This window comes from Danio rerio, chromosome 23 (assembly GCF_052040795.2).
Source record: "Danio rerio strain M-AB ecotype USA chromosome 23, GRCz13ab, whole genome shotgun sequence".
NCBI lineage: Eukaryota > Metazoa > Chordata > Actinopteri > Cypriniformes > Danionidae > Danio > Danio rerio.
The window spans coordinates 7680001-7695158 of NC_141043.1; the positions used below are offsets into that span (position 1 = coordinate 7680001).

The window sequence follows — 15158 nt, forward strand, 5'->3', positions numbered from 1 at the left end:
CAGGGCCTGAGTGTGTACTTTTCGCGAGCGGATTTGCAACGGGGGCGGGCGGAGGGTCGCGATGCCGGTGTTGTCAAAAAAAACTGTGTTTTTTTTGTCGACAACACGAACGTTGTCAACATAACTCACTGGAAATCCAAAATGCTAAAACACCGGCGACTTCATTGAAAGAGGAGAGGGTTTTAGTTCTGTCGACGGGTCTCCTGCTTCTGCAGTTTAACAAGCATTTCAACAAGCCTGTTTTTTCCCGCTTGGCAAGCCAAGCTGACGTGACATGGGGGCTTGGCAGCATCGACAATTCTATTTTTTGATTCGATAATCGAAATTGAGCATAAATTTCGATCGATTTCAATTTAAAATCAAAATCGTGACACCCCTAATATATATATATATATATATATATATATATATATATATATATATATATATATATATATATATGTGTGTGTGTGTGTGTGTGTGTGTGTGTGTGTGAAATCTCATTACTACAGCTGAATGTACTGATTAAAAACTTTTGCTTGTTTCCGTCCATACTGATAAAAACATCTGAAATGTCCTTTCTTTCTGAACAGAAAAAACTTCCGAACAGAAACTTATGCAAAGCTGGGGCAGAGCCTTTTCATTCGTAAGAAATAGTTTTTTCTTTAAATGTTTTTTGTGCTATTAAACCTGATAACTCATAGTAAATATTGTGTATCGATGTATCTTAAAATTCGAGTTTCTTTCTCTCAGGAATCTAATAAGCCCATGTTGACCACTTTAAGTCCGGTGAGGTGGGGAACAGATCATGGCACAGAAAGAAGGTGAGACAGACAGACAAAACAAACTGCAAACAGACAAAATATTATGACACTTCACTCAAAAATATACATTTCTTCATCATTTACATTTAAACTTTCATGGATTAATTTCCTCTGTTGAACACATAACAAGATATTATGAAGAAAGTGAGACAGTATCAGTCACCGACTTCCAAAGAAGGAACAAAAAATGAAAGTCAGTGGCTGTTTTACAAATTTTGGGGTGAACTATCCCTTTAATTCTCCTCATGTGTCTGCAGAGGTTCCAGCATTGACTCGATGGACCACAATCATTCCCCTATATCTCCTTCTCTCCCATCTCCTCTTCTAAAGAACAGTCCTATTTTTTCTTCTGCTGCCTCTGAGGAGCGCAGCACCCGGCAGCAAATCCACGCACCCGTTCCATTTCGACCACTTCCAATCAAAAGCGGTCGTCTGTCAATCCCATGGTCGCTGTCAGATTCCACAGACTGGGTCTCGGTAGCAGCCGCCGGATCTGGTCTTAGTAGCACTTTATCGGTTCACCCAAGCCAGACCTCAATTCCCAGCTCAAACGTACTGCGTTTCCCTAAATTGGTCCCTCCAAGCATTCTCCAATCCCGCTTGCATGGCTCAACACCTTCCGGTCTGCGTCCCTGGTCCCGCCGGAGCCTCTCGGAGCATGTGGAGAGCAGAGAAAAGAAAGTGGCAGAAAGTGTTACAGCGTCGCCCCAGTGGAAGGTGTCAGCATCACAGCCGGAGAGAATTTTTGGAGAGAATGTAAGGGAGAATCTGAGAGAGCAGGATGAGGAGGCGCCGCTTGACCTGTCCGAGTCGGGACGCTCAAAAAGCCAAGAGAAAGAGAAAATGCATTCACAAAGCGATGCTTCTTCATCTTCGTCGTCTTCACCGCCCGCTACGCTTTCTTCATCGTCTCAATGTCCATCAAGTCCTCAAAGTGACCAGCAGACAGCAGACAATAATGCACAGGTAGGCTTTAAATCATGCATGATTAATCCTCAATTAAAGGGCCTATATGCAAGAATATTTAAATAAGTTTTTTATTTATCAATCACAATCCTAATCTCATAGGTTGACTACAAAAGCCAACTAGATTGATGTGTATGTGAAGGGCAGGGAAATCAAAACGATGTCTATACACACCTGTGCATGCTACTGGGAGGTTTTCTTCCATTCTGTGGCCCATCACTTGAATGTTTATAACACAAGAGCTATCCAGTACTCCACTAAACTACACTAAATAAGCAACAGACGAATTACCATGTTTGTAAATGTAACCCCGCCAGTCCACCCTGAGCTGGGATCATTCCGGCGGCCTTCCGCATGGGAGTCGGTTGCTCTAACAAGGAGACTTAAGACCATGGCCTCTAGTGTCTGTCGCTAGAGCACCTTTAGAGGTCAGAGGAGTACCTGCACAGCACTTACTACAGTAGCTGGCCTCAGTTACACTCACCCCCCTAAACCTCACTCCCATCCATGTCACGGCACCAATGTAACCCTGCCTGTCCTACACCACCCAACCCGCCCCGAGCTGAGATCGAACCGGCAACCCTCCGCATGGGAGTCGGTTGCTCTATCAAGGAGGCTAAAGACCATGGCTTCTAGCGTCTGTCGCTGGAGTACCTTTAGAGGTTTATCTGCACAGCACTTACTAGCAGTCTTACATAAAAACTCAGGATGCGCGCACAGGGAGGTGGCAGAAAAAAACGAGAGCACTGGCATTTACAGCGAGGGAATGACATCCAATGTTGTACAGAGTTTGTTGTTATCTTAGAAATAAGATATATTGATTACATATTATATGTATTATTTACATAATGCTTTCAGTGTATTATAACAGCTTGTCATGCATTAATAAGCACAGTGATTCGTCAAAATTGACGAGAAAGTGAGCGGCGTTCATCTGACTGGTCCATTTGCGATAGCACCCTGCCAATGGATATTGGATAAGACGAAATGGCCAAGCATCCAGCCCCAAATATACAATCTCATTGAAGCTCCAAATGATTTTAGAAGAGAGAAGTTAAAGAGCCCATATTATACATGAAATAGGGTCATATTTTGGTTGTAAGGGTCTCCAACAACAGTCTAATATGCATGCAAGGTCAAAAAACACTTTCATGGTCTTATAATCTGCATTTATTTTTACCTAATTATCCCAGCGACTCCAGCATGAATCGTCCAGTGATTCATTTGTTCCCAAACCCCTCCTAGGCGCGAAGCTAATCTGCGCTGATTGGACCAATGACAGTCTGATGCGATTGGTCGACTGCCTTCAGTGAGAGACAGAGTGAAATGCCCAACAGCTAATCAGCAATATAAAAGTAGTCACAGTTCATACACGCTCGATAGTGTAAGGCGTGGATTTTAGCTGCCAGTGGGTGAATGTAAATACAGACGATGGACTTGAAAATACCAACGACTAACTATTTTATTGAGCAAAAACTCCAAAAACTGTTGAGGAGATCTTCTAGCTTGTCTCACTCTGCTCTTTTCACAGACACACACACACATATTACCCTCGTCCTTGCGCGCGCGCACGCACACGCACACACACACACACACACACACACACACACACACACACACACACACACACAAAAACACACACACACTTAACCCTCTAACCCTCCTCCGGACGACAACGCGCGCGCACACACACAAACACACACACACACCTCCGGACGACGGCCCGCACACACACACACACACACACTACTCTCCTCCACGGACTCCATAAACAAAGCAGCACACGACGCGTTTTTAACGTGGCTTTGCACGCGATATGAGAATATAGCGAGTTACCTCATACAGTACACGCAGTTACAAGTAACAAATCACAACTAAATACATTTGCAAGCTAGAGTAAACAAGGCAACAACTTTAAGCGCACGTACTTACACTTGAGTAATGGAGGAAGAAACCCATCCTGACATGTCCATCAGTAAGTTACTCTTTACTGATCCTTCCTTTAACAAACGCCGATGAAGTATTCTTTGTAGCATGTAGTTTCCAGAAGTTTCCAGTAGTTTCCAACTGTTCAAGGCTTGGCTATAATGCTGAGGTTTCATCTTTGGGTAGAGACTCAATAATATCCATCGGCAGTGTGACTTCAATCGACCAGCATGTTTGTGTGTGTGTGTTTGTGTGTGTGTGGGTTTCTGTGTTAGAGGGCGGGGCCGCAGGTTTCAAATTGCGCGTGCACGTGGATAACTTGGTTTCGTTAGTACGTCATGGCGAAACACCTAATGACTCGTTATCAAGGCGACTCGTTTGAAGCACTATGAGTCGACTCTTTTATAGATGAATCAACAGTTTTAAACACTGTACAATTACAGATTTAAGCCTTAGCTGGATACTTCACTTCACTTAGAGCTGTGTTACACATTACATGGAAGGGTATTTTTAAAAACAACATAATATGGGCCCTTTAAAGGCCTACAAGTCTTTGGATACCTACAATGTTGTTCTGTGTGGTCATGTGCAAGAAATAATGTTCCATGATTACCAGATTCAACACTATGTAGTGCTAAAAACTGAGGTTCTGCCTAGCCAAAGACAAGGAAAGAATATGGATCTGTACAAGGCCTGTATAATCATCAACAAGGAAAACAGCCGCTTTCTGACAGCGAACTACACCTGTACGGCAGGGTATGTGAACTTACACATAGAGGTAAAATTGGTTTTATATTTGCACATTCTGACTTTCTCCTTAATAATATAATATCGGAAATGGATTATTTGCAAACTCTAAATAGCAAAATCATATTAGCAGCCAATGACTTTCAAAGCACGATCATCATTACACAGTTTGAAATTTTATTATTTTCTACATTGCGAGATGGTGGCTCTGTGGTAAGAAATGTCACCTCACAGCAAGAAGGTCGCTGGTTCGAGTCCTGGATGGGCCAATTGGCATTTATGTGTGGAGTTTGCATGCTCTCCCTGTGTTGGCATGGGTTTTGCATGGGTGTTTCCTAGTACTGGGTTGCAGCTGGAAGGGCATCCGCTGTGTTAAACATGCTGGATAAGTTGGGGGTTCATTCCATTTTGTGGCAACCCTTGAAGAATAAAGAGACTAAGCCGAAGGAAAATGAATGAATATTTTCTCCATAGACCTGCATTTGCCTCTCATTATTTACCTGCCACAGTGCAAAAAAGAGTGAAGCTAATCAGGCTGTGGTGTAGAATTAGGTGATCGTGGAAGTGGGATTTAGCCACACTATCACAAGAAATAGAGCAACATTGACAATCCGTCGTTTTGTTAGATTTGACTTTAATTTGAGCTGTTTTTAGACTAACAAGGAAGTTTTGAGTTCTGAAAATTACAGGATGTTTTTATAGTACGTTGACCTCTATATGTCAACAGATCAAGGCAATTTTGATTTCTCAGTTTGTGACTCCTTTAACTGCCGCTTTCTTATTTTGTCATACTATTACTCTATTATTAATAAGACTGTTATTATTATTTTATATATTTATATTTTTATATATTTTATTATTATTATTATCATTATTATTATTATTATTATTTTCAGACTACGCTGAGAGAAAAAAAATAATCTAAATGTTCCTCAGCTTTATGGATGTATCTTTTTGGTATCTTGCTGCCAAAGTATTTCCAACTTTTTACTTTACTATATCAGGGCTGTGAGGGCACTGAATCATGTTCAGTTGCTGACTGCAGTTCACTTTATCCACTTGTTAAGTCATAAAGAATGAAATACTGTCTGTGGTCCAGTCTGTCGTCCAAGCCGCTACTTATTTGAATAATGAAAATACTCGTTTATAGACACTTTTAAGTCATATCACACATTAAAGTGAATTTTATATGAATCATGGTGTACACAACTGTCTCTGGACTTGCTGCATCCGACAGTAAAATTTTAACAATTTATTAAAAATTAATCACTTTCTGGCGATCAGATTTTAGGCATGGATTTATGTATACTGCTATCGTGATTTTTGAAAGAATTAAATTGCTATTTAATCATTTTTAATAACATTTGATGACTCTCCCCATACAGTTTGATATAGCGATTGGACTCGGAAGCCGCTTTGCGTGATGTCACAATTAACAAGCTGATGGCCACCAGTGTCACTAATAAAGGGAATTCTGGATTCTGCATACAGTATCCCCTTTTTAACCCCATTTAAGCTACCGTGATTTATTTATTTATTTTGTACAATATAATTATTACTTTTTTCAATGTGCATAAAACAACAGATTACACAATTACAGAACAATAATCATGAAGGCACAGCAAACTTTTACCCCCCATTCTCCCTCCCAACAACCCATTCCCTTAAAAATAAATATATAAAATAAATAATAATAAATAAGTAAATAAATAAAATAAAAATAAATAAACAAATAAATAAATATAATAAAAAAAAGTTTAGACCATGATACTTCCCATATTCCTAAGCCTGTTCTAGTTGTAGTAGACTGTCCACAGCTACCGTGATTTTTAATGTTAAAGAACCATGGGTCCCACTTTATATTAAGTGGCCTTAACTAATATATACTTACACAGGAGTTTATAGTTTGTTACAATGTACTTATTGTGGAAATACATGTATTTAATGTGTACTTATGCTTGATTTAATACATGTATGTATTTACATCTGTAATTAACTTTTGTAATTACATTTGTAAATACACTGTTGACCATCCCTTACACCTTAACCCACTCTTAAACCTACCCATGCCACCAAACCTGTCCATAACCCAACCTCTATCCCAACTCAAAAGCACCACAAGTGTTCTCAAATACATTATAAATACAGTAAGTACATTGTATTTATTTTTTGATGTAAGTACAAAGTTGTTAAGGCCACTTAATATAAAGTGGGACCGAACCATGAAATCCCCCTCTTTAGGTTCAAGTCCAATTTTTCAAATAATGCTTCATGATGGGCGTGGAGCACTGCGAGCAGAGGGAAGAGTGGGCATGGCGAGCAGAGCAGGGGGAGAAAGAGGGGAGCAGTCTGTGAGGAGACGCATGCTTTTATAGTTTACAAAGTTAAAATGCAAAGAAATTAACAGTAATTTAATGCCCCCCTTCATATGTTATTCATAATTTCATATACAGTTGAAGTCAGAATTATTTGCCCCCTTTGAATTTTTTATTCTTTTTTTTTTATATTTCCCAAATGATGTTTAACAGAGCAAGGACATTTTCACAGTATGTCTGATAATATTTTTTCTTCTGGAGAAAATCTTATTTGTATTTATTTTGGCTAGAATAAAAGCAGTTTTACATTTTTTTAAAACCTATTCTAAGGACAAAATTATCAGCCACTTTAAACTTTTTACTGTCTCCATAGTTTACAGAACAAACCATCATTATAAAATAACTTGCCTAATTACCTTAACCTGCCTAGTTAACCTAATTAACCTACTTAAGACTTTAAATGTCACTTTAAGCTGCATAGAAGTTTAAAAATGTCTAGTCAAATATTATTCACTGTCATCATGGCAAAGACAAAAAAAAAATCAGTTATTAAATATGAGTTATTAAAACTATTATATTTAGAAATGTGTTCAATCTTCTCTCTATTAAATAGAAATTGGGGAAAAAATAAACAGGGGGGCTAATAATTCAGAAAGGGCTAATAATTCTGACTTTTCCTGGATCTGTTAGACTTTCAATAAGTATTTAATTCGCAAGCTAATAGCTTAACCTTAAGATAGAAGAAGAAAACAGTTTAAGCATTTCCGTTTCTTTCAATCTTCAGGTAGTTTTTTTTTTCTGCAAGCAAGTTAACACCCATACCATTTTAGCACAGTGTTAAGAAAAGCTCTTTAAATGAACTATAACAACATAGCGTTGCTGATCACATCAACTGATCAGGGGAAACAGGATGTTACTGTTCTTGCTTTGTTAAAAAATATAATTATTTTGATAACTAAACCAAATTACTGTTACTGTTTGTAAAAAAAATAAAAATAAAAAATACTTTTTTTTCTTTTTTAGCTGCTGCAAACCTTTCTCTACCTTCTGTGCTTACACTCAAAATTACATTTGACAACTACTTATTAAAAAAGAGCTGAAACAACACAATTCTTGAGATTTTTTTGGGACATCCTAATTGTGTTGTTCAATCCACTCAAATTTGTAAAAACAAATAAGCTAACTTAATTCCTTCATGTTGTCCTAAGAGAAACTGATTGTGTGTAGCATTTATCACAGTGTATTTATTAAGCTCTACAAGATATTTTATATAGAAAGGTGGTATAATCAACACAAATTAAGAATTACTTCACACATTTTTATCAATTTCTTCTCTTGTTTTAGATAAAACATTGAATTATTTATTTTAAAATTGTACTAATTCCTTGTTTCGTGTTATGAATTCAATGAAAAGTGAACAAATCAGTACAACTTGACAGCAATTAACCTAAAATGCCTCCGCAAGTGAATATGTTGTGTGAATCTTGTGATGTGCGGGTCTCTGAGTGTACAAATAAAAGTAACCGTGATGTTTGGTTCACTTCACACAGCCAGAGGAAGCACAAGAAAGATGTAATGAACAGGATGAGGTAAAAGAAGATCAACACTCTCCAGCTGCTGAAACATCTATAAGCGCAGAGAACAAGAAAGTTCCTTCACTAACTATTTCCCTCCAACCAGGTAAAGCTGTATTTTTCATTAAGCATAAATGCAACAGTATTAACCAGGTCTAAATTGTTTGCTTTGCCTTCCAGTTGTTGTAATGGAGACACTTAAACATGGAGGACAGGTAATCAGAGCATTGATGTTATTATGCTGCATACTATTTTAATTGAGGTTTCAGTTGTAGCTTCTGCTTTTTTCTGGTCACTGACCTACTGTATTTTAAAGGTCGCAGATTCTGGAAGCAGATCAATAGAGCAAGAGGAGAAGGAAAACAACCACCTTGAAGCAAGCAGAAAAAGATCTGGTCAAGATTCTGATTGTGAGTTAACTTTTTTAACTGTTATTTGTTACATTTAGATTTGAAATGTCCCTTTTGACTCGTTGTTCTGTCTTAGCTCCGTCCCTTCGCTCGCAAAAAGAAAAGAGAATACGGCTAAACAGAGGACCTCAAGGAAACCATGCTGACCCAGAACAAGGATGAAGGTCTCCTTTTTGTAATTGTCCCTTTTTTTGTTTTTGTTTTTGTTTTGTTTTTTACGTTTAATTGCTGTCAATAGAAAGAACACAATTTTTAATTTTGGCTATTTATTTTTAATTGTTTTGTATTTTTGAAAGGCATTGGCTTCAACTGTAGTCACTTTTATTATTAAGCCCCCAAAAGGTTAATAAGTACATGTTGATCACTCACATTCAGAACACACATTGATATAACTATTCCAAGCTGCAATACCAATGCTCTTATCGTTTTTTTATTTAAATTTTTTAATCAAAACGTTTAACTAATGGTGGATATTTTTGGCAACCTGAGCAAAAGTGTTTATACCCTACATATACAGCATACATACAGAACGAGGTTATATCAAACAGTTTTAACATCAATGTTAAAATTAATAAATTAAATAGAAATATTCAATTCATTCTTTGAAATAAGCCACTTGAGTCATATTAAATCTCATCAAGCAGTAATTTCAGTGAATAAAGCACTTTTTTGCTTCCCAGGGAAGCATTTTTACAGTGTGTTGTCAATACTACCATTCTTTACAATGAAATCTGTTTTAAAAATCATTTAAACCAAATATTATGCAGGGGTGCGTTTTTGAAAACCATCGTTAGACAACTTAGGTTGCAATTTTCGTCGTTACAAACATAGTTTGCTGATTTAACATTTCATTCACAACTTGTACGCTTGCAACTACACCTCTAGTTCCTGGCTGTGTTGTATTCCCTGTTATCCCCCCTAAGCCCTATTCATTTAAAATGTTCCAACATTTATACTTGGAATGATTCAAAAACAACATTAAAGTCATCTCTCTGAGGTGTAATTTGCTTTCAAAGACCGTTTATTTTGAAGTTGATAATAAGCCACACCATGTTGGTGTTTCGTAACATCTAGTTTTTATGAGGTGGGTCGTTAGCCCAATGCTCAACCCCCAACCTGGAGGACCAGGACATACACATATTCACTATGGACAATTTAGCTTAGCCAATTCACCTATAGCGCATGACTGTGGGAGAAATCAGAGCACCCAGAGGAAACCCCTGCAAATACAGGGAGACCAACTGGAAATAAACACAGAAATGCCAACTGGCCCAGCCAGGGCTCAAACAAGTGACCTTCTTGCTGTAAGGCAACAGCCAACCACTGCGCAACCACGTTGCCCGCTGATTATCTATAGGAGCTTTAAATTGTTTATTGACAAATGAGATCAGTTCATTAGGCCTGCATTATTAAATCAAAACGAATAATTAAAATCAATATAATAACCAGATTTGTTAGCATACTGCGTCTATTATCTGTAATTACTACCACTTAACCAAAGCAGCGTACTTTAAAACTTCATAACATTTTACCTTGCGTGTGTGTTGCCATTTGTATAGAGAAGGGGTGCCCAAAGTTTTTCATATAAATGGCCAAAAAATAAATATTATTGAGAGTCGTGGGCCGAAGATAAAAGTACCCAATTATTTTACAAGTTGCCATGGGTAATTTATTTCATAATATTTAACAATTAATAGAAAACATAACTTTGAATCGTATTGACCCCTGCAGTATAACTTTAATTATGTACTATATTATATATTGCAATAAAAACAAACAATCACATTTATACTGTAACAGTTCAATGCTGAATACATCAGTCAAGCAGAATCTGCCTTTGCCTCGATTTGCTCAACAAAGTCTCTGCATTGTCCACTATCCATTGGAAGACTATTTACATTTAAAACTAAACTACTGCATTCAAATAGAAACATTTCATTTCAAGTAGCTTTTTTAGGAGCTTAACAATAAAACAAATAAAAGGTTACAATAAATTGAAAATAACAATGCCTAAACCATTACTGTCATTCTCCCTCTCTTCTCAGATGGGATGGCGGACCAAATCAAAGGTTACCATGGGCCAACTTTGACCTGCGGGCCCTAGTTTGGGCATCTCTAGAGTAACCAAAACCCATTCCTACTACAGCTGCTGACTATAGTGCAAATCATTGTCTTTCTGTAAAAGCTGTCAGCAGCGTTTACCGATTCTAACTCTATAGACCTGATGTACCTGCAGCACTTGTTTTCTTCTGTCATCCAGATTGTTTTTCCACTAAGACACTGAATAAATCGCTCACTCATTTTAAAATCTTCCCAGTCGATTGACACCTGTTATGATTTGCACTTAAAATATTACCACTTACTAGAGTGCAATCTTTTTGCATGGCATTTTCTGTCTTAATCAGAGGTGCACGGCCACATACTGGTGCAGCTTAGAGGAAGCATGAGTTGTGACATTTTTTAAGTGAGTGACAACACAATAACTGTTCCAAGATGGCGGATACATCAACAAGTAGCATCTATACATGTTTTAATGACTTGGATGCATTTAAAGGGCACCTAGGTTACCCCTTTTTTTCAGATTTAATTTAAGTCTTTTGCGTCTCTAGAATGTGTATATAAAGTTTTAGCTCAAAACACCCATCAGATTTTTCATTATACCTTTTACAAGATGCTGTTTTATACTGATTTCCAGCAGGGGGTGGTTTTGTCATACTGCGCCTTTAAGATGAGTCTTTCCCGCCTACTTTTTCTACGTGCCTTCCCGCGTGCTTTAATCTCCTACCTCAGCTGCGTCAGACAACAGACAGACTTAAAGGAAGAAGGTCTCACGTAGCGTTTGTGAGAAATACTACAGAGAACTAACCTTTACTAATCAGTATTGTGAAGTTGCAATGATGAGCCACACACAATATCGCTACAAAGCACACACACACACACACACACAGAGAGATATACACGCACACCGCAGCTGACACACACACACACACAGGCAGGCAGACAGACAGAGCGCGCTTAGCTTAGCACAGCACTGTTTTTGCACTCAAATATGACAGGATACAGGCTAATCTCCAGTACTGTGTGGATATCTGTTATGCTAATGTACAAAATAAACCTGATTTAACTTCCACAAACTGGTATTGAAGCGTCTTCTTTTATAATTATTCTGACGCGCGGCTGTGCTGATGAAGTAAAGCTGAAGTAAATCGCTGTAATTAATTACACACGTGCACTGTTTTAAAACACTTTAAACATGTGAAACTTACTCTTAATCACATTTGATGATAATTGCTGATACTAGCGAACAGAACAGACCATTTATTCCCGGTTGCTTTGCGCATGTCTGCCTGGTCTTGTTGACATATACAAGTGACTACCGGAACATGTTAATGCGCGCAGCTGTCAATCAATTCGGTGGGCGGGGGGACCGCACTTCTACGTAAAGTTGCGGTCGGTCTGAAAACCGCTCTAATTGGTCCACCGTTTTTATGTTGTTTAATTGAAAAAGAAGGACTGGGTGTGTTTGTATCACCCCAGGATGATGGTCTATACACTATATATACACATATGTCTGTCTAAATAGTTTAAAAAGTAGATTTTTCACCATAGGTGCCCTTTAAGTTTTCCAGAAAATCCAAGCACACTTCTGTTATCCTGTCCATGTGCATCAAAATAGATCAAACCCTGTATTATATTTGATACGTTGTTTATTATGTCCAACTCTATCAGTCATACAACTTCAAATGCTGAAATGCAGATGAAATGTGATGTTACTTCAGTTGGCAGAAATATTCAACTCTAGCCAAACAGGAAGCCAGCTGTTCTTACTGACAAGGGGGGCTGTCAATAAACTTCTTCTTTTTTTGGTTTGTTTTTCTAATTGTCTTGTTATATTCAGTTGATTCTCCTTCATTTTAAGCCACATGTTATTATTAATTTCTGGTTTTCTTGTTGAGATGTTGCCATGTTGCCATGAAGTCGTGTTTCTCGTCTTGGTTTGCGTTCATTCTCTCTTCCGTGCGAGAACTGTCACTTCTCATCTATTTTTGTCTTCGTCTGAGCACTACGGCCTGCTTCTTGTAGATGTGACAAAATGTAAAACCCTTGGCTTCCCCTTTTGGTTTTTTTGAGATGTCAAGCATATATTTTGTAATAGTGAATTTTCCACTTGCAGCTGTAAAACGTTTCTGCGTGTAAAAGGAGGAAGGGTAAAACTGTGAAGAAAAAAAGTTAACTTTCTGTATAATTGCTGTTGCATTTGTCAACTATATTTACTTTGAACTGCGGTAAATCTATATTTAGCGAAATATACCATATGGAGATTGCTGTTATTCGAATTCTTCACTGTAAATAACTGGAAAAACATCTGTTGTCCATCGAAATAAATACAACTAAGCACATGGCAAGTGTTTGTGGTCATGCTTTATGAGTTTTACAACTGTCGTCCTGTAAATGGTTCAGAAAGTGGGCAAAATATGCAGAATTCTTATGAATGTTTATATGTATGAAGAGTTTATACGCAACAACCTCTAAATGCCAATGATATTTTAGATATTGTGTTGTATTTGCTTCTAAAATTAACATTTTTCTCAGACTCCTGTGTGTAGCCTCATCATATATATGACATTTACTGGCCACTTTATTTGGTACAGCTTACTAGTACCGGGTTGGACCCCCTTTTGCCTTCAGAACTGCTTTAATTCTTCATGGCATAGATTCAACAAGGCACTGGAAATATTCCTCAGAGATTTTGCTCCGCATTGACATGATAGCATCACGCAGTTGCTGCAGATTTGTTGGCTGCACATCCATGATGCGTATCTCCTGTTCCACCACATCCCAAGGGTGCTCTATTGGATTGGGTTCTGGTGACTGCAGAGGCCATTTGAGTACTGTGAACTCATTGTCATGTTCAAGAAACCAGTCTGGGATGATTCATGCTTTATGACATGGTGCGTTATCCTGCTGGAAGTAGCAGTCAGAAGATGGGCACAATGTGGTCATTAAGAGATGGACATAGCAACAATACTCAGGTAGGCGTTGGCATTGTCACGATGCTCAATTGGTACTAATGGATCCAAAGTGTGCCATGAAAATATCCCCCACACCATTACACATCCAGCCTGAACCGTTGATACAAGGCTGGATGGATCCATGCTTTCATGTTGTTGATGCCAAATTCTGACCCCACCATCTGAATGTTGCAGCAGAAATCGAGACTCATCAGACCAGGCAATTTTTTTTCCAATCTTCTATTGTCCAAATTTGGTGAGTCTGTGCCAATTGTAGCATCTGTTTTTACCTGACAGGAGTGACACCCGGTGTGGTCTTCTGCTGCTGTAGCCCATCTGCTTCAAGGTTCGATGTGTTGTACATTCAGATACCCTCTTCTGCATACCTTGGTGTATGTACCTCATCTGAAGGCAAAAGGTGTGTTTTTGATTGGTGAGTGTATATTTCCCAGGGATGGGTTGCAGTGGAAGGGCATCCGCTGAGTAAAAACGTGCTGGGTAAGTTGGCGATTCATTCCGCTGTGGCGACCCCAGATTAATAAAGGGACTAAGCCGACAAGAAAATGTATATATTATGAAGTAACTGCACTGCATATTCACGGTTTTTAGATTTATAGATCATGGTTTTGGTTGATGTTAGTGTTCATTATTAGAGATGTTATTTATGTATTTTCTTTTTTATGTCTCTCTTTCTCTGTCTCTTTTCAAAGGAGAGTGTTTAATCCCACAATCTGATAGGGGATTATTAGAGGCTCAGGTTTTTTTTTTTGTCCTTATGTAACTTGAGTCCAGACCAACTGTTTGTTTGTCTATTTCCACACCAATAACACATCTGTGTGTGTATGTCTGTGACTATGTGCTAATAGGTACACACAAATCTTCTAATCTGTTCTCAAGCAAATCTTGTGTAAATCTGCCTCTGGTATTTTATTATGTACATGAAATTACCTTATAACCCTTAAATGTTGGGATATTCGTGTTAAATATAGGCAGAGTGAATAATATATGACATTTCTCAGAAGTTTGCAAAAAGGATTTTAAAAGTTTTTAGCCACTTTTAACACACACACACACACACACACACACACACACACACAAACTCGTGGCTGAAGTTTGTTGCGTGAATCGGGCACGCAGATAATGAAGCGGAATATTCATGACAGATTTCCTCTGACTATAAAGGATGTGGCTCAATACTCACTCCGTTCCCTACCTAGACAACACTTTAGGCGTAGTGCATGGGCTTGGAACCTTTCTGGTGGTAAATAGCTTGTTTTGAGTCTTGTATGCTCACTCAAGTGTTTCAGTATGAACTAAGCTGATTCTGAAAGCGTCTAATGGTAGTTGTCAGGCATCTCGGCGGTATTTGAGACACGCCCTGTTGAGCAGAACAGAAACGACAGTC

At 38.3% G+C, this 15158-nt stretch overlaps 1 protein-coding gene across 1 annotated transcript in view; it reads left to right on the forward strand.

Annotated features, from left to right (window-relative positions):
* The window catches only part of rbbp8nl (RBBP8 N-terminal like), a 34302-nt gene extending 21161 nt beyond the window's left edge, over positions 1-13141 (forward strand). The window contains exons 8-15 of the mRNA XM_087306524.1: positions 573-625; positions 733-803; positions 1061-1769; positions 8308-8437; positions 8512-8546; positions 8648-8741; positions 8818-8905; positions 10787-13141. Coding sequence (XP_087162650.1) covers positions 573-625; positions 733-803; positions 1061-1769; positions 8308-8437; positions 8512-8546; positions 8648-8741; positions 8818-8903 — 1178 coding nt within the window. The 3' untranslated portion in view covers positions 8904-8905; positions 10787-13141. The remainder of the gene's footprint in view (positions 1-572; positions 626-732; positions 804-1060; positions 1770-8307; positions 8438-8511; positions 8547-8647; positions 8742-8817; positions 8906-10786) is intronic.
* The last annotated feature ends 2017 nt before the right edge of the window (positions 13142-15158 follow it).